Below are 23401 nucleotides of genomic sequence, written 5' to 3'. Positions count from 1 at the left end.
TTCCAACTAAATGCCGTATTGTGTATTTTCTGCTATCAAACTATACACAGATGCATACAAAAGAAAAATTCAAACATGAAATAGAGGTTTGGTTTGTTTTCTTTGGTGGGTGGGAGGGACGCCAACATGATTTTCAACTGAGAAACCAAACATTAGAAATGTGGTGGACAGAAAGATGACTAGGAAACAAGCTAAGGAAAATAACACATACCTCAACATGTCCACTGAAGGCTGCATGATGTAATGCAGTTCTACCTGCTCGATCAGACACATTTACATTACTTAGGAGAGGCACCAAAGCTTCAGCACATTTCACAGCTTTATTTGCAGCTGCTATATGTAGGGGTGTCTGCCAGTTTTTATCACGAGCATTGACATCCGCTGAATGCTTTAACAACACCTGAACAGCATCCTGAAAACATTTACAAAAAGAACAAGCTACTTCAGTAAAGATTTGAAATGCTATGTATGCCTTAAATCCATGTACAGTATATCAGAATTTAACTAATTTTTACTTTTTTAAACCATATTCTCATGTTTTAAGATTTGTAGTTTATGATAAACCCAGACTTGGGGATGTTCTCAAGGACATAAGCAATACACTCCCTGCAGGATTCAAATGAACCAACCACTTCCAGGTCTTGTTTCAAGTTCCTTGAACAGACCGGCAAGTTGTTTTGTCATTACACCTCATTCACAAAGCTCCATGAAGCTCCTTGGGATTTCCTCCATTGCTATGGATTAGTGAGGCACTTTCAACTTACAGGACATTTTCATCAATTTGTCAGGCACCTTTTTTTTTTTTTTAAACACTGTCAAAGCCTAGAAATGGCAAAAAGGCATGGATAACTTATTAAATGTAAATTTATAGAGCCACAGTAGCATAAAGTGCTACTGCGCAACTTCCAGCTCAAAAACTGAGCACAAAAATAAATTGTTGGCACTTTTAACACACAAGTAGTTACTGGAAATCTCAAATTGCACTGTGGTACAAGAGCTAGGCATTACTCTCAGTCACAAGCAGAATGTTAAATAACACTGAATTACATTTATTGCAAGAAACTATAATAAAAATACTGATAAATTTCTTCTTTAAAAAACAAAAAAAAGAAAAACATAAAAATGAAAATGCTTCCTCATTAACTTGTGATTTAAATGAGAAATGAAAGTTTCTATTCTCTGAGAAACCTAAGTAGATTTAATACTTTAAAGTCTAATCAATATTTTGAAATTTTGGCTTTTTTTGAACCAAACATTAGGAAAACCACCATTAGAACAAGAAAGCTTCAGAAGAGCTATTATTTCATTTGTAGAAGGAGACACTGTAGTATTACTATAAAAAATAATTTATCTTATATTCTTCTATGTATATGCACTAAATGAATTAAAAAAAAAAAAAGTGAATCTGCTTAGGATTTTTATTTTGTTTTTGCAACATACACCAGGCACACAAATACAAAGAACAAAGGAGAGCAAAATCCATAATTCCAATTATTTGCATCATCCAATGTCCTTGTCTGATTGTGATTGTCCTTGCTTCAAGGGTAAGTCCAGATATGTTATACTGAAACCATTATCAAGAGTCTTTTTGTTATAGCTTTTTCATCTAAAGCCTAAACCAGTGCATGTCTGTCACCAGCAAAACAGTACCTACTCACACCAACCATCTCTCTATCTCCCTGTATGGCCTCCAATGACTTACCATGTTTAGAAATAGAAAATTCTGGCAAGCTCTTATCATTGCTTTTAGGACAATATCTTGATTGTTTTGCATGTTTTGTTTGCATTTTGTTTAGAATATTCCACATTAAAAAAAAAAACAACAACACCACACACACACAGCCATGGATACATTTCTTGAAGTTGTTATCACTGAAGTGCATTTTGCCTGCAGCCCTCTTCTCTGCAAGCCCTACTGTTTCAAGGAACTTGCACTGTCCCAGGGCTCAGGAGAACAGAGTTTGGTGCTTCAGTCAGCTACCACGGGAGCAGCCTGAAATACCTCAAAAAGAACAAATGGTATTTGGGAATAAAGCAACCTTGGAGATTTGTTCTCAAACACCTTTTTGAATAACACGATCTCCACATCACTCGCTACTAATGCTACTGGCAAAATAATACAATGTGCCCAGAGAATTCAAAGGAAAAAACTAAAACGAGGTTGTTTAGAAAGAGTTTGTGGATTGAATGCTTGAAGCTCAATGCTTGCCAAAACCACACTATTCAATTTCATCTCCCCCACACAAACTTACACAGAATCTCTAAAAATCCCTTATTTTTGAGTCACACTGTTTGCATAAACTCTTCCACATAACGAGCTCAGCATTTCTGTGTTTGTTTTGAACTTCTCTAGGCATTTAGAATTCTGATTAAGACATCAGTGATACAGGAGCTATGACAAACTCATCTGTTATTACTACATTCTTATAATTACATTATTGGTAATCTTCAAAAACATTATTTTACATATTTCATTTATAACTTTTAAAATTTTCATTACTAGGAAGTGCAAATTAGGATCTTTACAGTGCTCTTTAATAAAGATGCTTATGACCCTTATAGGATTGTTTATTTCTTCAATGCTTGAAGGGACAAGCCTATAAAAAGTGAAAAAATTCAAAGATTATGCTGCAAAAGCCATGTTAAACCCTGCTGCATCTCTAGTTTCTCCATGCTGAACTATTCCGATTACCTTCAGAAAAGTATAACAGACCTCAGAATACTGAATGTAGGAGCTTCACTGTTAGGGAAATGTCATTTGAGCAGACAGCAAAGCAGAGAACTGCAAGTTTAGCATTTTCCCCATTTCTTCCTACTCAGACATATGATATATACCCTCAATATGTTCTATACTTATATAATTAGACATTTGTATTTAGTTAAACAAACTGTTGCAAGTGTGCTGCAATCCCAAACATTTGGAGTAGTTTCACTTTGCAAAAACTGAACAAAGAATGGAAGGTAATTTGATATGTCTTATTTTAACATGAAACTGTCAGGAAAAAAAAAACCCAAACCCAAAAGACATACCTCGCTACAAGATGCCACAGCTCTGTGTAAAGGAGTCAACCATTTGCTGTCTTTGGCATTAACTCTAGCTCCTGTAACAAAAAATAAAGAGAAATTGACAATATATTCACAGAAAAAAAACTAAATATTCTGAAGTACAGGGACAGAAGTATTAGAAAATTATTCTAGGCTTATTAATACAGCATAATGCCAAAAATGGCAATGGATTCTTTTCTAACTGAAATCCACCCTCTAAGAAAACTCTTATCATTGCAGCTGTAATACTCTTCCAAAGTGTACTCATCTTTTTACACTAGGTAATCTGCATTTCCAAGTGCACATAAAAGAACTGCTGGATAAGAACAAACAACTCCTTGCCTTCATTCAGCAACAAAAACTTCTCCAACTTTCCTGTTATAGCTGGGATTTTCCATTAAAACAGAGAAAGAGACTACATTTATTCCCCAGGCCTCCAGTTTCCTTGTGATGGGTCACTTTGCTGCCTAAATATATATAGGGAGCTGCTTTTTCTTCTACCGAGGGAATTTGGGAACAGAGTTCCCCTAGTCCACCATGTCTCTTAGTCCACATCAGCATCTCCCATCCCCCCCTTCAACAGCTCAACTGCAGCAACTGCGCCTCCCTGCTACTAAAAGGACACCTGAGAAACAGCCCTCCTTCGCAAGGAAGGAAGCTACACAAACATTTGTAAGAGACACAAGCCTGGGTTTAATTTTTTTTTCTTAATAATAAAAGGAAAGAAGAATTTGGGGATGTTTTTTCCAAAGAAAGCAACTGAACTACCTCCCATCTCCCAGTGAACTTCAACAAACGAGAAAAAGCTTCATGAATTTTTAATATACTATGTTTATGTATACACACACACAAAGAGAGAAAGAGAGAATATACACAATTATATTAAAAAGTATATAATATATAAAAATAACCTTTTAGGTTTTTATACATCTTAAATTGAAAATTTATCCATTTTTATTTGAAATCTAATGTTTTTCTTCCACAAGACAGAATTTAGAGATGTGATTGCTTATTAGACAAAATGTTATGTTACATAGCTTCCATTTGAATATTTTCTATAACCTCTGTTTTAGGTGTTATGGAAGTCTAATAAAGGATACCACCTCTCAACAGTAACCTTGCCCTGGTTATATTCCAATCACAGTAAACTCCCTCCTTTGCTTATTAGTGAAAATTTTCATTTAACTGAAAACCAATATTTATTGGAAAGTTCCAACAAGAAATCCTGCGCAGCTACAGAACACACACACATGTGCTGCAGTCTTCCTTAGACAGAGCTCAAGCGAAAAGAGTTTCTAAATGTCACTAGAATTGTCTTGCAATTTTTGGTGATCTTTCCCAACAGGCAATAACCTGAGTGTAATCAGTAATTAAAAATATAAGCATATATGATGCATCAGACATACACATCTGTAGTTATTTTTGTTGTCTTCCACATTATTTTTAACCATGCCTTGTTTTTAGCGGACAAAAGCAAGAGCCAAATGATGGTCAACTAGACTTTGCATCTACAGCCAACAACCAAGAAACGAGGACCGTCAGAGTCTAATCAATTTCTACTTCTAGCAATAGAAAGGTGCTATTATCCAAAGCCTCTCTCATATCCCTTTGGTAGCAGTCCATAAGTGGTATGCCACATTTGCAAATTAGAAAAGATAGTACAGTAAATGAACAAAACAGCAGGCACCCAGAAAAAAAGGAAAATTAAATAAGAAAAAAGGAAGAAGCCCTAACCAAACTAAAAAAAAGTGATTTATTGCCATTAGCAGTCCTTAGAACTAACCCCCAAAATGCAAATAAACTGATCAGGCAGTATCACTGCCTTGACAGGGAGCTGTCTCTGGCTTATTTACCATACATCATTTGGACTGTAGAAGCATATAAAGCTCTAAATAAGATCAAGATTTCTATAGTAGGGAAGGGCCTGTGCTGGGAACAATTGAACATCTAGGGATACTTGCATAACACAAGCTTTCTGGAAACCAAAGCATATTAGGTCAATAAAAATCAAGAATATGATTTAGTTGACAGACTTGGTGAGATAATCCACATAACTAGGATATCAGCAAGAAAAGAAGTGAGCATTTGTAAACAAGAAACAAAGAACAAGCTTGCTTTTAGCTCCAGAAGCATATGACCAACTTTCTAGTATCATCTGGATAACAAAGAAGAACAGAGGGGACTCTAAGACTTCAACACACTTAGCTCTGGAATGAACAAAAAATAGAGCAAAAGACGTCACGGTGAATAAAAAGAAGTGTGAAGTAAAAAGCTCACAGGAAAATAAGAAAAAAACAGATTAAACTTATATTAGAAAAATAAATAAAAATTATTCCAATATGCAAAAAGGTAAGAAATGCAATAAAATATCAGCAAGATACGTCTCATGCTCTTCAGTTGACTCAAACACACAAAGTGAAATCTGATTAAAAAATAAATAATACCAGCAGAGAATAACAGAAATCATAACACTAGAATATGTAGAAGAGAAGTAGCAGGCACTTGACAAAGTTCAGTTTCTCAGAGAGGCTCCTAGGAGGAGATTTAATGCCTTCTGGATGCAGACAAGAAAAAGTCTAATGGAAGAGCTAGACACACATATTCTATTAGTTTTAGGATACAAATTTCTTTACAGCATTTTAAAGCAAAGTACTATTCCGATTTAAAAGAGTTACTTGGTCACTAACCATCATTGTGATTCTCCTTAAGAAAACACATATGCAACACTTGAGGTCAAGTCAGATGCACCTGGTGACCAAGGCTGAGGCAGGAGTACCAGCACACCCAGCAAGTGGGAGAAAGGCACTTTTCCATTCCAAGAAAGGGGCAGTTACCAAAGTCCCAGGGAGAACATGCTCAGAGATCAAGCTGTGTTTATGGGTTCAGCTAAGTCATTCACTTCACTTTCTGGAACTTCTTCTGCAACACAAACTCTAAAATCGCATCAGAAGAGACTACAAATAAATACAAAAAGATACTGTAAAAGAGGTTCTCCAGTGGTAAGTTAAGCAAATTTGCTAGGACTAAAGGAAAATAATATCTGAAAGTGTCTTGTTTCTTTGGATAATTATGGGTTTATTTCTTACCAGAATCTCCTAAAGAAATCTGAAGCAATACTTAAAGTAACATGGCCCTCTCAAAAAGTTCTGATGCTGAAAAAAATGAACAAAAAACCCCCAACAAAACACCCCCCCAAAAAAATAAACAAAATATCCCCACACTCCACCTCCACAAGTGATCTTCCACCCAACAAAGAAATAAGAAATCCTAGGTGCAGGACAGCCCATATGTACCAAAGAAATCTAATATCTAGACTCTAAAATACCTTCTTTTCAAATACACAAAACACTCATAAATTCTCTGGAAAAAAGGGGGAAAAAAGCTGATTTTTAACAAGAGATCTAAATCTCAGACTGACCTACATAAGAAAAAATTACCAAGTTTGCTTTTTCACACTGGCAGCAAACAACTCTTAGATGAGTTCCAAAGTTGTTAGATCAAAGCGCACAATTTTAAAGTGGTAATTGGAACAAACCAACTATGAAAAAATTACTTAGGCACTATTAATGTAGGAAGGCTGTGCGGATCAGATCTGCAGCTCTAGATACATTAAACAAAAGAATATCTGAAACAAACATGAAAGATACTTTCGCCCTTAAATTTCTCCAAACAGACATGCTGCCAGGAACAATTTAAATTTCACAGAACAGCTTCTCCAGTCTTGTATCTGAGGACATTGCCCCCCACTGGGCTGTTCTTTACTCCTTAGCACATGATCTTGGGAAAATGTTCCAGTCCCTCCCTCCCCCTTTAGATGCTCCCCATGAGACATGAAGCTCCCTCAAAACTAGCACACTGATATCCTGCAACACTGCTGAATTTTACAACCTTGACAGCATAAAGCTCTATCCCAGATCTTTGAAAAGAGATTTTAGAAAATATATTACACCTTTGCTGAATATCTTTTGCATTCTGCAATTTGCTTAGAGATGATTTGAATACATGCATGCATAGATAACACCACTGATGCAAGATGATCCCTGTGAAGCTGTACCTGCCGCAGTGTTAACCACAGTGGTTCTCACCTTCTGAACGCGTTCAAACACAAGCTGTGCAGCACTTTACTCTTTCATAGCAAGGGGCAGCGTAATTCAAATTATGTTAAGAAAAGACTGGTCTTCCAGTTCTCAGTAGACTTGGCCTTAAAACTTCAGAGAAGCATGACTTTTAATGTCATTGACTAGGCAGGATCTTCCTTCAGCATTTAAACCTGTTAATGCTATTTTAACCTCTTCCGAGGACCTATTATCGTCCTTCCTTAACAGTTGATACATTTGTTTAAACTGCTCAAATATTTTACATTTACTTAGGGTGAAATTTCTTGTATTCTTCTAATCCTGCAGAGCTTGTAGAAGACTACCTCCAATACTAGACACAAATAACCATCATCTTTGCTTGAACATAAAAATTAATTATGTAGATGATACTTCCCAAAATGGCATGTTACAAGCATTAGCCAAACTACTTTTCTATCTTGGTGCACTCTTCAACTGAAATATTAACCAAGGTCTTTCTTCATCACCAGCTCTGCTAGCACAACCTAGTAAGTTTGCCCATCTAGGCAAACCTGAAACCAGAATGTTTTCCTCTGCAAAATGGGAAGTGTTACAAATTTTCTTCCTTCCTCACCTCCTTCAATCTTAAATCACATTTTACAAAGTTGCATATATAAAATTAACAGTTAGAAGAAACGTTCTATTTAATAAGTCTAGCACAGCGGCTACTGAAACCCAGCTGTGCTTGCTTTTTAGAAAATTTATTTTCCCTGAGACACATTCTCCAACTGGCTACATGCACTGATTTATAGTATGATCCTGGAATCTTTAATTAGATCAGTCCATATCTGGCAGTTGCACATTTAAATGCCATCAGCCTCCAACACCTGGACAAATGCTTCTGCAATCCAGTTGCTACTTTCCCAATCTCATTACCCTTACATTTGAGTAAGGGCTAGCATCTCGTCCCTTCTGCCCTTCAAGAGATGCAATGAGGGCCTGAGCAGGAAATGCTGCAAGAAACAGCCACGCACCTCTTTCTTCATCCCTCAAGTGTCACAAAGCTGTATGTAGCTGTAATTCATCACATCATCTTTTTGTCATCTTTTTGCTATGATCCTCTCTTCCTGAGATAGTCTACACCAGAATCCTTCTAACTTGTACACTCCCTTAGAAGATTAATTTATTTAACCCTCACATGATTTATACATCACTAGCTGGAAACAGATTTAGACAAGAAATACAATGGAACCAATGAGACATTTCCATCTTTACTCACAGTACTAATTTGAAGTGTTGAATTGCTTGCCACTGCTCTGTTTGTAGTCTGCGTTTTTAGGTTGTCAGGGACAGAATTTTCCTTTATTATTGCACAAGATGTGCTAGGGATTGTACAATATTGCAGTATAAGCAAATAAAGCAAAGGTGGTTTCAGTCATACAATACAGACACTTATATTCAGTATTTGAAAGCCTGAAAGTTTGTTTACTTAAGAGTAAAAAACGTAAATGAGGTTTTTGTTGTTGTTAGCTTTTTAAAATGAAATCTAAACTTTGCCTACTAATGATCAGTATGTTAAAATACTTTCAGGAATGATCTTTGCAGAAATTAGGAAGAACCTCAGTATAAATCGTTTAGGAAAATCAACAGTTCATACTGTAATTGGATTCTATTTAATGATTTTCCTAAGGGCTAGTTTTAGCTTAGGAAATTTTTCCCCTTTAAAATGATCGATTTTTACCCAGAGAGGAAGGCCCTGTAAATACTTAAGGTGGCAGGCAGAAATTCTCAGACTATGCAGTGGAATGAATAGAGAAGAAAAAAACTCTTTCTTAGATAGAAAAATAAGTAAAAATTCAAGAGGAGATACAGAAAAAGTTTGTAAAGTAAAAAGATCAAGTACGAATTGGAGCAATTGGCAATAGAAACTGAGCTTAACTTCCCCTTGAAAAATTGGAAACTTGGAAAGTTATTGCTGCAATAATAATGAATATGACTTTATTAAGGGGAAGCTTCCCAGTGTTTAGAAACTAAAGTTGTAGTAGAGGATCTACAGAATGGCAAAACAATCAGAGGGAGAAGACTGGGGCATCTTTTGATCAATCATAATGTTGCTTCTGTGAGATAGAGTAAATACAATGTTGTCCTGTCAGTACAATTTTTTTTTTAATTAAAGAAAACTCAGATATATGCTTACTATAAAAGGGGGGGGTGGGCAGGGGAACCCCACACAACTAAGGCAAGTCTATCCTCTAATACTTCACTGCCAGGTAAAAATAAAAAGTCAATTTCCTGTCAGAACTGAACAGTTTTTGCCATGTCTACTAGATCCACTCCCTCCCAGAACTCCGTATTTCAGAGAATAACGGGAGTTTATCAGAATGTTGAGCTAATGAACTTGTCTACATTTTCATAAGTCAGTCTTGTTTTTCCTCCTTCTCTCTTTCTCAAAAAAAAAAAAGGTTAAAGAGTGTGTTAACTACTTTCTTCCCAGCAACTGACTGTTCCTGCTGCCAGAGGGAAGTTAAGACAGGTGCAAACAGAAGATGGCAGGCAGCTAACATTATTGCTAACAGCAGAGCAAGTGGCTTGTAAGATAGAATCTGTGTAAAAGGATCCCCTGTGAAACCCCCTTGCATTTCGGTACATTTTCTAGCCCAGCAATTCCTCCTATATTTTTACAGTGAAAGCCTTTTAACAGCTGAACTGCATGACTGTTATTGCAGGGACTTCCAGTGCTTGCATGGCTTCAAAATTAAAAGAAAGAATAAAAGTTTATTTGAGTAGGATGATGATGCAGGGTTTTTAATATCCTCCAAAATCTATCTTGTTGTTATTGTAATGATAGCTTTCCAGCATCTACATGATTGTTGCATTTTCCAGCTGACCTAGAGGAAAGCACAGTAAACACTCCTAGGCTGCCAAACCTTTAACTGCGTTGCGTTTGACCACACACTCATGTATGCTGAACTCCATGCAGTGAAAATCAGTTTTGACTGCATGGATCTCATCTGATTCAAAATACAAATTAACATAACATATAAAAGATATCTGGGGTTAAACAAATGAAAACATGTTGTTGGTATTTACCTGTCAATGCATTATGGTAACTAAATCTATTGAAAAGAAAACAGCAGGTTATTCACATGCTTATTTTCATGAAGTGTGTTGAGTTCAGTCAAGGTACTAATGATATAGTCTGTATGATATTTTAAAGAAAACACATGAAAAAAGTTACTAGTCAGCAGAATATAATCTGGGATCACACTAATCTGTCCTGTTCCTCACATGTCAGTTGCCTGCAGAATAGACTCTGATGGCATTAAGAAGAAAATGTAGGATACTACTCATATCATGTAACATTAATTGCATAAAATATAACTCACTGTATCAAATACAGAAAAGTAAAACCACAAGTAAGGATTCGAAATTCCAGTACTCAAGGACAAACTGGAACAATGGTCTTTAAAAAGCTACAAGACTCTCTACAACAGTTCATTTGAGGGACTTAACTGAAAGAAGAATTTCATACTTTCCTTACCAGGACTTCTTTGAAAGGACAAAGAGTTGGATTAATTTAACTTTCAGATAACTGAATGCTAACTTAGTTAACACTCAGTTAACTAAGAGTTTAAGTCAGGTTACTTTATACTACTCAGTAGTTTGTCATTAAGCATTTACATAACTAAATTCAGTGCAATTATGCAATCATGTATTTATGCATCAGGTTTTGTATTTATGCATCAGTTGTACAAACATTGTAAACATGCAATTTTGATAGATGCAATGACTCTATAAAGAGTAACATGAAAAAGAAAATACTTCTACAATTATGATTCGGAAGTGACTAAAATGTAATTTTTTCCCATCACTCTGTAGACTAGAAACAACCAGCTTTACAACTCTTATTTATTTACTGTAAGTCTCCTTACCTAACAAATTTAGGATTCAATTTGCTTATCTAGCTACAATCTAAAGGGGAGGGATGCTTGAGTATTCACACTTCCACAGACTATAGGGGTATAAGAATTTGCTAGCAAAACGTTCAAATCCTCAGGAGAGAAGTTGATAAGTAAACTAGTAAAAAGTTTTAGATTAACAAAAAAACCAAACCCAAAACCAAACCAAACCCAAACCAAAAAAGCCCCTCAAGCAATGTAGATGTTGAGCCCCAAACTAGAGTTGCTGAAGCAATTTGCTTCCCCGTTTGCAGCCTGCATCCAAACCGACATCTTCAAGCCCCTTGCCCAGGTGAAAAAACATAATGAGAGATCACAGAGCAACCATGAAGTTTGGTGGGTGAATAACTCACTCAAATATTTAAAAACTAAATAAATACGCTTGTAAGACTGAAAAAGCTTCTTCTACAGAAGTGTGCAAGTAGGTTGAAACAGTTATATCTTCAGAACATGCAATGTGGGTCTCTTAATTATCGTAAGGTGCTATAAAGTTATTGTACTAGTAATTTATGATCCAAAATACATTTCTGAAAGGAACCCAATGCAAGTGGTCTGTACTACCTTAATTCAATTCCTTGTGTAAATACATTACAATAGGTCAATTATATGCCAGACAATTTTTACATGCAAATTTACTGCATAAAGGAGGTATTATTAATTTAACAAACCATCATCTCATTGTTCAAAATGAGATCTTGCAACATGGCAAACTTTGTTCAAACCTTGCTGTGGTAACAGATGTTCTTCATTTGTTCTTTTATGCTCATGTATTATGACAAAATATAACAGTATATATCTCTGTCTCAAAGGAGAGATTTGATCTCCAGATGAATCACAATAGATGAATGTTCCACATCTTTATGAAATGGAGATGATGATAAACTTAACCTCAGTTACATCTGTGTCAATTAAGAAATTGAAGTTAAAATGTACAACCCAAGATTTTTGTTTTGAGACAGCTAGACACCTGATTTCTCAGAGAAATAGCTGGCACAGAACTTCAGATACAGCTGTGAGTGATCACACTTCACAAACTACAAGATCTCAAATCCAGGATTTATAAATGAAGACTGAATTGGTGACCGCTTTTAAAAAGTCCGGCTTAAGCTGCTTGCATAAAATCATAGATTGCAAGCCAGTATATAGAGATCAATGCCTGAGTGCAACACAACCTTTCAAACTGAACAGCTTTAACATACAGATATCCCTTTCTCATCCTGCAATCAATGCCTGCCTTCATTCATTTACAAATGCATCAACAACTGGCATCTGTGCCTCCTTCACTGTACCACCCTGATTCATCCCAAGCAGTCCCTCCGTGTGCAACTCATGAAGCAATGCTTCTACAGAAGGACACGGACATGTAAGTGAAACCCACAGCATAACGCAAGAGTACAGTGAAGTTAGACTGATATTGCCCATACATTCCTACACATAGCTTTCAAAGCTTTTGATTTTGTGATTGTTTAAAATGTTGTTTTGTATAGGTAAATCTTGATTTTATTTTACTAAGTTTCACTGTGTGACATATCAATGCCTCCCAGGCTTCCTGAACAATCTCCAGACACAGCAGCACCCCACATCCTCTCCTCCACGCAACTGTTCAACTTGGGACTATTCGTACAGTCCTGACGTCTCAGTTCTTTGCCTCCCTCCTTTGTTCTCCAATTTATTTATTTTTTTTAAACACTCTTGTCCCCAGGCTGTGTGCCTAAATAGCAAGACTAACCTTTTTCCCCTACCGTCCCCCAATCAGGATCTTCTTTCATTGATACCTCAAAAAGGATAACTCTCCTAAGCCCTGTGCCTGAGCGAGAAAAAGACTCAACCACAGTTCTGGTAATTGGACTCAGTTCACCCCAAGCAGTCAGGAACTGCAGTCCCAGAAGCATATGACTACAACTTTGCAAAGATTATCAAATCGCTAAATTTTTATCACTGTGAAAACCCCCCCAAAAAGAAATATCCCTTCCAAATCTGAAAATCCTTTTCAGACAAAAGGGGTCATTATAGCTTCTCAAGAGTCAAAACTTTGTTTTTTCTCTTGATAAGGAAAAATAGCATGCTTTTCCTGACCCACCTTGTCAGGAACATAGCTGCACTCTTCTGAAGAAATTTTTCTTATAGGGCCTAAAAAATTTTTCAACATGGAATATTTCAAATGAAAACATATTTTGCTAAGTTATAAACAAATTAAATCACAGCATTATAATGAAATCTGTCTTGCAATTTCATTTCAGTTAAAGTTTGGAAGCGCCTCTTACAATCTTAACAGTGATATTTCATTAAAGCAAAATTTGTTATTAAAGATAGAAATGAGGGGGAAAAATAGCCATCTTTGCATGGGTAATGTATGCCATTAAGCAGAAGGAAGATTAAAGAAGTTCTACTGGACGTTTACAAGGTCTAGTCCTGCTATTTAACCTCAAAGCAGTTCCCTATCATGAATTAAGCTTTGAGCTACCTGAGGGGTAGGTTTGTTCAAAGCCAAAGAAAATCTATTCAATATCTGAGCCCTGAAGTTGTGATTTCAGATTTTGGTTGCAGGTGGGTGGGCTTTTTGTTTGTTTTAAACACTGAAATGAACTGCTTTACAGGACTTGTACTTGGTCTTGGTACAAATAAATGGGGGGGGGGGAGGGAAGAAGTGATTTTAAAATTTTCAGCAGATCCCAATTATGTTCTGTGCATTTAAGCCAACTGAAAAAGATACTGAGAAAAATACAATCAACTTTGAATACCACTTTCTATCTTCACTAATCATTTTTCTGAAAGCCAGTTCAGAACAGTACCAAAGCAATGTTAGTAAGGTCTACCTATAACATATACACTATCATGCCTTTAAACTGCAATTTTAAACTGCCTAAAGCTGATCAAGCTACATATAAAAATAGCTTTAATTGAGAAAGCTTTCTGTGAAAAATATTTTAGAGGAAAACCACACATTATTAAAACACCGATAAGTCTGCAAACCAGATTTTCAGTATAAACATCTTTACTTCAATTCCGAGGACATTAAATAACTCAATAAAAACTATACAAAGTAAGATGTACATAAATATTTCTTTGGATGTGCATAGAGGTGCTTTTTTTCTCCCATTAATAGGAACAGAACATACCAGATAAAATAAGTAGTTCAATAATTTCTGCATCTCCCAGATAGGCAGCAGCATGTAAAGGGGTCCTTTTCTCATTATCCTGTGGTAAGAGGGGGGAAAAAAGGTTTTATTTTAAATAAAAAGTATGTTTCAGCATTCTGCATGAGTTATGAAAAAACTGCATAAAAAGCTGCATAAAAATGTATCTTCCAAATAATGTACATTTTATATTTTAGAAAACATACTTACTCTAAAGACGTTAGCCACATTTATCAAGACAAGTGAACTTCTCCCTAAGCAACAGTTACACCTCTAACGTCAACTAGCACATTTTCCTGACGTACAAATACTGCCAGATGCTCATCGCATCTCCAGATTAGCCCATCAGTTAGGAATACCGTTCACTTGTCTGCAAAGGCATGAACTGATGCTATCCTACACAGTAAAAAAGATGCATCAAGCAGCAACTGGTGCAATATGCATTTTCTTTAGAAAGTTATGAGTTATTTTCCACAGTAAATTTTAAAATAGAAAATTAAAAAGAAGCTGGAGGGAGTAGAGGTAAAAATATTAAAATCAAATTTCAACTGCTTTCGTTACCGTAGATGAGCAAAGAGAACATAGAGATGTAATTTATTTTGCAGAAAACACTCTACGGGATGCAAGTAAGAACCAGCACTTTCAATTAGTTAAGGCTGATCTAATATGATTTTGAAGGTACAAATGAACTTAGACATACACAAGATATATATTGATGAAGATAACATTCATTTTTGAAAGACCGGAACAAAATATTTCACAAAACTTTAAGGATCAGTGGCAACTTCTGTGGACCAGTTTACTGCTTAAACAGAAAAATAAGGCAGCGCAACTTTCACATCATAGTGAATAATAAAAGAAATAAATGAACAACAGAAATCAGCCAATTTGCTCTTAGGAGCAGGCTGCAGAAAAGTTTGAAAAACTGACCATCAGGAAACATCCGGGTTCTGCCCTAAGCCTTTTTTAGATTGCTAAATCTTTTCAGTAAAGTTTCAAACATAAGGGGGAAGGGAGATAAGCACAAAGGAATTTCATGTGACAAGACATTTCTATTAATTTCACTGTTGTCACAACTGCGATAAAATTAACACACATTTTAGTTGACATTCTACCATGAAGAGTCTCCCTTGCCAAAATAACCTTACTCAGGGAAGCCCCCATTAAAACACTACTACACAGATGTTTTTCTGAATTTCAAAAGTAGTTCAGATATGCGCTCCCATCAGACTGAAGCATATTGAAAAGCAATTCTGATTTTGTGCCTCCAAAAGAGAAACCTTCAGGTTCTGGAGCTTTCAAAAGAGCTTGCAGCACACCAGGAAAAAATTACAAGTTCACAGCAGAAGAGATCTGAGAGCAAAGGCAGAGTTAGACTCAAGGAGTCATTTATAAAACATATAATGAGACATTTTCAGAACTTGGACCATTGGGGGAGGGGGCGGGGGGGGAGGAAAGAAAAAAGAAAAAGAAAAACGCAAAGCCACTCTGCCCCGCAAAAAGAAACCCCCTTACTCACTGTATAATCCCTGCCCCCCAAAAGTCCAAGTTATACATTCACCACATTATCATTGTTTCCAAACTTTATTTTTTCAATTACTCACAGGTGATCAAAGATTGAGCAGTACAAACCTGACAGCAATGTACCCTGAATAAAGAATCAATACTACTTATTTTAACACCCTATAAGTGCCTCGCAGTACAAATTACTCGTCAGAACCTGTGTCATTTGAGTTTTAAAAGCTTATGACAAAACAAGACAGCCGCCTGGCGCTCCGAAGCTTACAATCTAAATGGGGGAAAAATAAAAATGGAGACACTGACAGGCAGCACAAGGGAAAAAGCAAGGCTCTAAGCGTATTCCTCAGGCTGAAGGAAATGAACAGTGGCCAGCACTTAAAGGTAGTTTTCATTCCTCTGATCCAGAGGAGCTAAACTACTGCAGCTATCTAATAATCTGCAACCTCATTTAAGCCTTTTCAATAACGCCAAAGGGCCTATAACCTACAGGTTGAGAAACACGGACCTTTCCACTGAGAAAATGAGTATCGTGACATTCTCTGCAACTTCACTGTAGAATTAGAGAACGCAAGATGGGTCCCGCATAAATTATGCTGCAGAGATAGTGTTCTTTCAAGAACATGAGCAAAAAACACACTCCCCACTTGAAGGGCAAAGTATTATCAAAATTTTCATCACATTTGGTGTTTTTCTTAACACATCAGTGACAAAAGTCACGCTAGTTCTGTAACCCATCACAGATCTTCCAATAAAATGGGGGAGGAAAGGGAGTTGTTTGGTTAAAAGAGCTAATCACTGAACCCCAAATATTTTTTCCTGAAACATCAGTGGTCCAAATTTATGATAAATCCAAGCCATTTCCCCCCAAAACTCCAAATTCAACTAATGGAAACTGTTGAGCATCCTGAAACTGCCAACGTACAAAAATGAAAACAGCTCAAACACAGGCAAGTGTTTTCACTTGAGAGCCTCTGTATTCCCAAGCTACGTGTTTCCAGTCATGCAAAAACGTCAGGTTTGCTGCTCTAAGGCTGACAGTTCAAAAATACTCGAAACTGAACTGCCAGCCCTGCAGCAGGGAGCACAGGCTGGAAACTCGGGGTTTCCCGGCTCCCGGCAGCAGTAGGGGTGCAGAAGGCTGGGAGAGCCCTCCCTGTGCTGCAGCATCAGGGCAGCTCTGCCGGGACGCTCACAGCTTCTCATCTCCCGGGGGAGCTCCAGCGCTGGCTTATTCCTGCAGGCCCCAAACCAGCCCACGGTCTCCACCAGGGCAGCAAATACTTGGCATGAGAAGGGTGCTTTGGCAGAGGCGCTGGTGTTTCTTCAGTTTCATAGCTGTCACTTTTTGATGCTTCCAAACTTTTTTTTTTTTTAAACTAACATGTCTGCGAGAAAGTTTTTGTTTTAGTCCAAACTTTATTTTCAGAACGTATTAGAAAATCAGAAATTCTGCATTGAGCAAGCGTTCAGCAGTATGCATAAGCCTTGCCTTCCATTAAAAGAAAATCTGTTTTATTCTGTTTGAAGTCTTCCATTTTATCAATGAGTTTTAACATGAAATCCATGTAAAAAATTAAGAGAATTCTGCATTTTAAGTGCTTCTAAAATACTACTATACTGATCTCAACTACTTTCTATTAAAAAAGAGTAATCATTTGATCAACATGCAATACACTAATCAAGCTTTCAGTTTTAATAAGCAACTTTACAAATAGAAGGCCTTGCAGTATTGAGATATCATACTAATATAAACACTGTCCCCAACTGGGCCTAGTGATGTTTCTTTAATTTGATAAGCTTATATTGTGTAATGCTTCTTTTAGTGTCATTTAAGGGGTTTTGTAAATTTTTTTAAGTTCCTGTTACACAAAATATAAAAATCTAACATTTTTTGTACTATTTAATTCCAAATACTGCAGTATTATTACGACAGTCTTTAAAAGGCAGAATAAAGAAAAGTAAGTGTTTTGCTATCTTCATTTTCCAATTTGGAAAGGAACTAACAAAAAAGTGCAAGGTAAATGTGATTATATTCCAGTAGAAACAGCAGAGATTTTTTACATACCTAATAAGAGACTTCAAATTCTAGAGATTAGTCAATGCTGCCAACTAACTACAAAATGAATAAAAGGGCTGGGTCCTTAAGGAATCAGTTTTCAGAATGACAGTTTTATGTCACACGAAGGGTGGCATGGGAGGGAAAAAAAATCATATTTATATGCTCCTCTGTTATATGAAAACATATATTCCTTCTGTCTGCAGTATTTTCATTTCACAAGTCTCCCAAAAAATTATTTTACCCACATATGAGTTTCTGTAAGGATTACAGCATAAGAAATCCACAAGGTGGCTTCTTACCCTGTTAAAGCCAAACTCTGGATAAAGATGACAAGGACAATTGTGCTAAGAGCTTTTTCATAACTCCCCTCTTGTTCACCCAGGCCTAAAAAGGCAGCAAATCCTCCCTTGTTTCATTTTACCTTAAATGTTAGGCTTTAGCCATTTCACTGGCTACTTCAGAGATCAAAACTACAATGGATAAATCTAAGACTAGATTAAACATGCTACATTCAAACCTACTTGTTTTTTTAAAGTAATAACTGTCCTTTGAGATATAAGAATTTATTCCTGGTGTGGGTCCTATCAGCAAGTGATTTAGAATAATTATATAAAACTATAAGGAGTTCTGAGGAGCTATAAACACCTTAAAGACAGGGCTTTTATCCTATACGTACCTAGTACAATTGGCAGATCCTGACTATGGCTTCCTCAAGGGTTTATTAAGGGTTATATAACTCCTAACTTTTTCTGGCCCTTCAAACAATTCAGCAACTACTGATCTGAAAATTTTGAATTAGAAAGTGCTGTGGAAAAAAACATGAATCCAACTTCCCCTTCATAAAAAAAACTTGTCTTAGCCTATTTGCTTTTCAAATCCAATTTTGTGACAACACTTTCAAATACTATTTTCAGGTCATACTTTTGTGATCACACTTACAAAATATCATTTAATAGGTGCTTTCTGCCGTACCACTTGCCAGCTGCCTGTTTTAATACCATCTGTTTCTGGCAGAAATCAACCCAATACACAAATTTAAATCTTGAAAGTGTTTTAATTCCTACATAACTTATAATATCTTTACCAAATATTTCTTTTAAGAGAAACACTTTTAAAAGCATTTTCCCATGTAACACTTCACACTTAGTATATTTACCTATTAGGTTTGGAACTGTGTGTGTTCAACCAGCACGATTTGTGGTAACTCCTGGGCTTATACATAATGAATAAAAACACAATTATAAAATATTTCCAATTCTTTGATAGAGTCAAGTACCATAAAGGTCTCTTCCAATGTGAAATCATCAGTGCTACACTTAAATTTAGTGTTCTAATGAATCTCACTTGCAAATTTTGCTACAAATTTTATAATTAACACTTTGTAAGGTAGAATAACTTTCTTTTCTATACAAATATCTTTTTGTTCCTCCACACAAAAAAAGAACACAATCTGAGTGTTTGGTTATGTTCCAACTTTAAACTTCAAGAAGTTTAGTTTAGGTACCCAACTCTGTCATTAGGGCCACTAACTCCTTGAAAGTATGTCCAGCCACAAAGTGATGACTTAAAAAACATATGACAATAGAATTTGAAAATCAGGTGTATTATTGTCAACTGAAAGAAGAGAAAGATGAAGGATTTAGCTTCAAAACTGGTAAACCTATAGTGAATAAATTAATTTCCTGTCACTGCCGCCTTGAACGTAATTTATCTGCTATTTGTTTGGATTTTTTTTTTAAAAGAATTTCTTAGCTCATTTTTCAAGGTAACATTCCTCACATTATTGTATCATTAGATTCGTAATTAGAATACAGAAGTCGAAGTTGTCATAAAAATATCAAGTTTCTAACTGGAGTTGGATAACAACCTTTTTAGGAAGAGCAGAATTGTTTTTTCTCCTCAGATCTCAAGCTTAAGATGCAGCTCCATATAATGAGCAAGCCTATTTTAACAAGCTACAGTAAAGGTCTCTTCAGCATGCTTAACAAGAAAGCAAACTGTTAACCACAAAAGTCATATACATAACATGGCAAACGACAAAGTATTCTTTGAAATCAAATGACAGGTACATCACAATTTGAAGAGACTGGATTCTTCATGCTAAATCAATTATTAAAATGGTAATATGAGCATTAGCTCAAGAAATTAAACTCTTGCATTGTATTTGAAAGAAACATTCTTCGAAAGCCCACTATTACACATCAAGAGTTTATCATTAAACACTGTATGGCAGGACACATCCTCTTTATGCCTTCTGTTATGACAGAACAAATCTAGACTTTCTAACTAACCAAATCACAGAAAATTGAGGAGAAATCTTTGCCCTTTTGTTCATTGCAATAGCAGTGACCAATTACTCTAGAGACCTTATTGTGTAGTGGAAGAGAAGTTTCAGTAGTGTTAGGAAGGAGAGTCACTTCAACTATAATCTGCCAAAAACCAGGGTTCTTTCTAGCTAAGAGCTCTAGCACCAAATAAGTGTTCCATGCTCACTTTCACTTAATTCTAGACAACAATAAAATACTGTCACACTATATATTAAACTGCTAAACAATTTACTTTGTCAGTGCCATTCTAGCTTGCAGAGACTTTAAAACAAAACACAACACACCCACACAATAAAAGACTCCAGCACACTGTTAGGTACACCAAAAAAAAAAAAAGTATCAGAAGAGAACTACAACCTGGAAAAAGATCACGAGACAACCGTTTTTGGAAATAGCAGTGAATACACTAAAAATAGTTCTTCAGGTGTTTCTATACACATATAAATCCCACTCGGAGCATGCATGTTCCTCAAGAGCACAAGCTCACAGTTTTCTGGATTGCCACACCCCCCCCCAAAAAAAAAAAAACAACCACCCCACACCACACACAATCAGGTACAGTGACATACAAGAACAACTGGCAAGCAGTGTTAGGGAAAAAAAGGGCTATTAGCTACATACCTGCAAGGAAGACTACAACTTTCCTCTCCAAAACTTGATTTTCCAAGGCTACATCAAAATGCTCAACAAGTGTAAACAGATAATCCAGAGAGCTGTTCCGGTTCTGTCCGGCGCCCATTTCAGAAAGGGGACAAAGGTCTAACGTGGGCCTGGCTGGGCGGGTGAAAGAGAGGGAGGAAGCTACTCTAACCAAGTGGCATTAAAAACTACAGGAAGGGACAAGCTGATCTAGTCTGCTTTAGTTACTGATGAAGGTGATCAAAGGCCAAGAAATTTAGCTGTAAAGCCTTTTTGGCTACAGCCACATTTCCCACATTAGAAAAACGATATTTAGGTAGGTAACCAGGCCTGGGAAAGGTCCGAAGGCCATTGCACAGGAGATGCTGGCCACAGCGGCTGCCGACGAGGTCCCCAGCAGCGCGAAGCCAGGCTCAGGGCATTCCCAAAGACGTTCTCGAAGGCAGCCTTTGGCTCCAGCTGGCCAGCCTGGGCAGCAGACTACGGGGAGACAGCTGTGCACTGCTCAGGCGGGCACACTCTCACCCGGCCTCTTGAGCCAGGGGGCACGAGAAGAACCACAGTCTGCACAGTGGTCAGGAAGCCTTCTCACCTGAGGCAGGAAGCTAGCTGCTGTGCCAAGAGCCTGGGAAGGGGGAGGAAAGAGGGGGATTAAAAAATAATAACAAAACAAAACATCACAGACCAGTCCTAAACTCCAATTTTAGTTTTAGATTCTATCCCAATGCACTTCATAACAGGACAGCCTAGGAGGTCCATCCCCATCTTTTCTGGCCACTGGAACATCCCAGGCAATTAGGTTTGTTCTCTAACCCAAAAGAACCTGGAGTATATTTGAAGTCTTAAAGAAAAAAAGCAGGTCAGACATCTGAGTTTTACCTTTATCTGCAGGAGATAAGAACTACACTGTCCTTTGCATAACATTTGGCATCATAAAGAGACATAGATATATGGGAATCCACATCCAGGAGGTGCCAGAAAAGAATATACATTGCATGGCTTTGCAACAAGGACGTATTTTGCAATCCCAAAGAATCCTTGTTTAATCTGATGCCTCTAAGCATTTTTTTCCAAACATGTTCTTCCTGGAAATAAATCTGAAGTTCAAGTTCATAGAACTGCACCAAAATCCATGGAAAATAATTTACTTCCCATGCAGCTACTGATTAGTTTATCCTACTCAAATAACAAAACTAATAAAAATCCTATCCTCACTAAGCCATTACACACAATTCATAGATATTGACAATCAATTCCAGTAATCTAATAAAAAAGCACATTGAAAGTTTGTTTCCTTTCTAAAATGCCTGAACAGAAATACCAATCTGGTCAGAATCCTTAAAGCTGTAAACTTCCCCAGAAAAAGCTTTCAGCTTTCATATATTATACTTGTATATTATATTCGAGCATTAAATTGTATTCAACAGCCTATTAAAAATTTCTGTTTTTAAAATGTATAAAAGAGCTCAGTTGTATCTTCATAGTATGTTTAAAAAAATAACACCTTGAAATACCTTTAATAAAGATTGCACAAAGAATATGTGCTTTTCAAGTTGCAAGGTCAAACAGCAGATGCCAAAATGCTCTTGTCCAAAAAGCTATTTGGTCTTCAACATTTGTACTCAGTAGAACAACTTTGCAGGAAGGCGATGGGAGAAAAGGCAGAACTTTTACCTGCCATTTTACCTTGTGTTGAATTCTAGACTTTAGTGTTCGTAGCAAATTTGGCAAGTGTGATTTTGAACACAACTTGGTGTTAGATTACAAGAGAGACTGGCAAAAAAAGGAGATTGAAGTTCAAAGCAGCTAATATTGCTAAATAACACATTTTGGACACCTTTTCATAAAACTAACTCTCCAAGTGCTAGATTTCCTGTATCACAAGCATTAGACTGACTGGTGACATGAGACACTGCTCAAATGAAACTATTAGAAGTCATGTCCACTCAGAGCAGTGGCACCAAAGGAAACACAAAAATAAAGTGAGTCACACTTAGACCGAGGAACAGTTATTAAACTTCAGCCTGATCTCTGATTGTGATGGGGGCACCCCAGAGCCAGCTAAACTCTCAACCAAAAAACTAGAGTAAAAATCTCTTAGTTAAAAAATATACACCTAAAAGGAGTAAGAGTTAGTTTAAAGATTATCTTAATCAAATCAAAGAAATTCAATTCATGAAGTCTCCTTATTTTAAAGGACGTCTTTCTGAAGTGTGGAATCTTCAAAAATATGATATTTTATGAAGAGAACAGTCTTAATTTTTTAGAATACAGAGAGTTTCTTGTTTCACTTGGGTTCTAATTTTGTAACCCTACTCTCATTCTTATAATTCTTCCTAGTTAGGTTTTTATATTCTTATACAGAATGAGCACAGCTTGTAAGAAAAGCTGAAACTAGGCCTCTATTCTATAAAAATGTGTGCATGCCATGTGTGTGTGTGTGTGTGTGTGTGTGACCAAATACATACATATATGTATGTATGTATTTGGTCCAAACTAGAGAGGCTGGGATTCCTTGTAAGTGAAGTCAGTTGCCTATTTGGGTCTTTGCAGGACAAGGACCCGAACAATCAAGCAAGTTCTGTAAGCTACTTGCTTTCACTTTGAGTTCCAACAATCAAGAATTTGGTCCCTTTCATCACTAATGAGGGCTACTGAA

The 23401-nt window shown here is 36.6% G+C and overlaps 1 protein-coding gene across 7 annotated transcripts in view; it reads right to left on the bottom strand.

Moving 5' to 3' along the window:
- ANKRD28 (ankyrin repeat domain 28) overlaps positions 1 to 23401 on the bottom strand; it is a 131234-nt gene that overhangs the window by 48130 nt on the left and 59703 nt on the right. For 5 of the 7 annotated variants that reach the window (XM_067291538.1, XM_013941409.2, XM_067291539.1 and 2 more), the window contains exons 3-5: positions 14179 to 14257; positions 3031 to 3101; positions 212 to 412 (exon numbers count right to left, since the gene is read on the bottom strand). In XM_067291538.1, coding sequence (XP_067147639.1) covers positions 212 to 412; positions 3031 to 3101; positions 14179 to 14257 — 351 coding nt within the window. Of the gene's footprint in view, positions 1 to 211; positions 413 to 1702; positions 1955 to 3030; positions 3102 to 14178; positions 14258 to 23401 lie in introns of those variants that run through there. The other 2 variants (XM_067291541.1, XM_067291543.1) reach the window with 2 other exon arrangements.

Source organism: Apteryx mantelli, chromosome 2 (genome assembly GCF_036417845.1).
Source record: "Apteryx mantelli isolate bAptMan1 chromosome 2, bAptMan1.hap1, whole genome shotgun sequence".
NCBI classification, from domain to species: domain Eukaryota; kingdom Metazoa; phylum Chordata; class Aves; order Apterygiformes; family Apterygidae; genus Apteryx; species Apteryx mantelli.
This window is presented reverse-complemented; position numbering and strand designations above follow the sequence as displayed.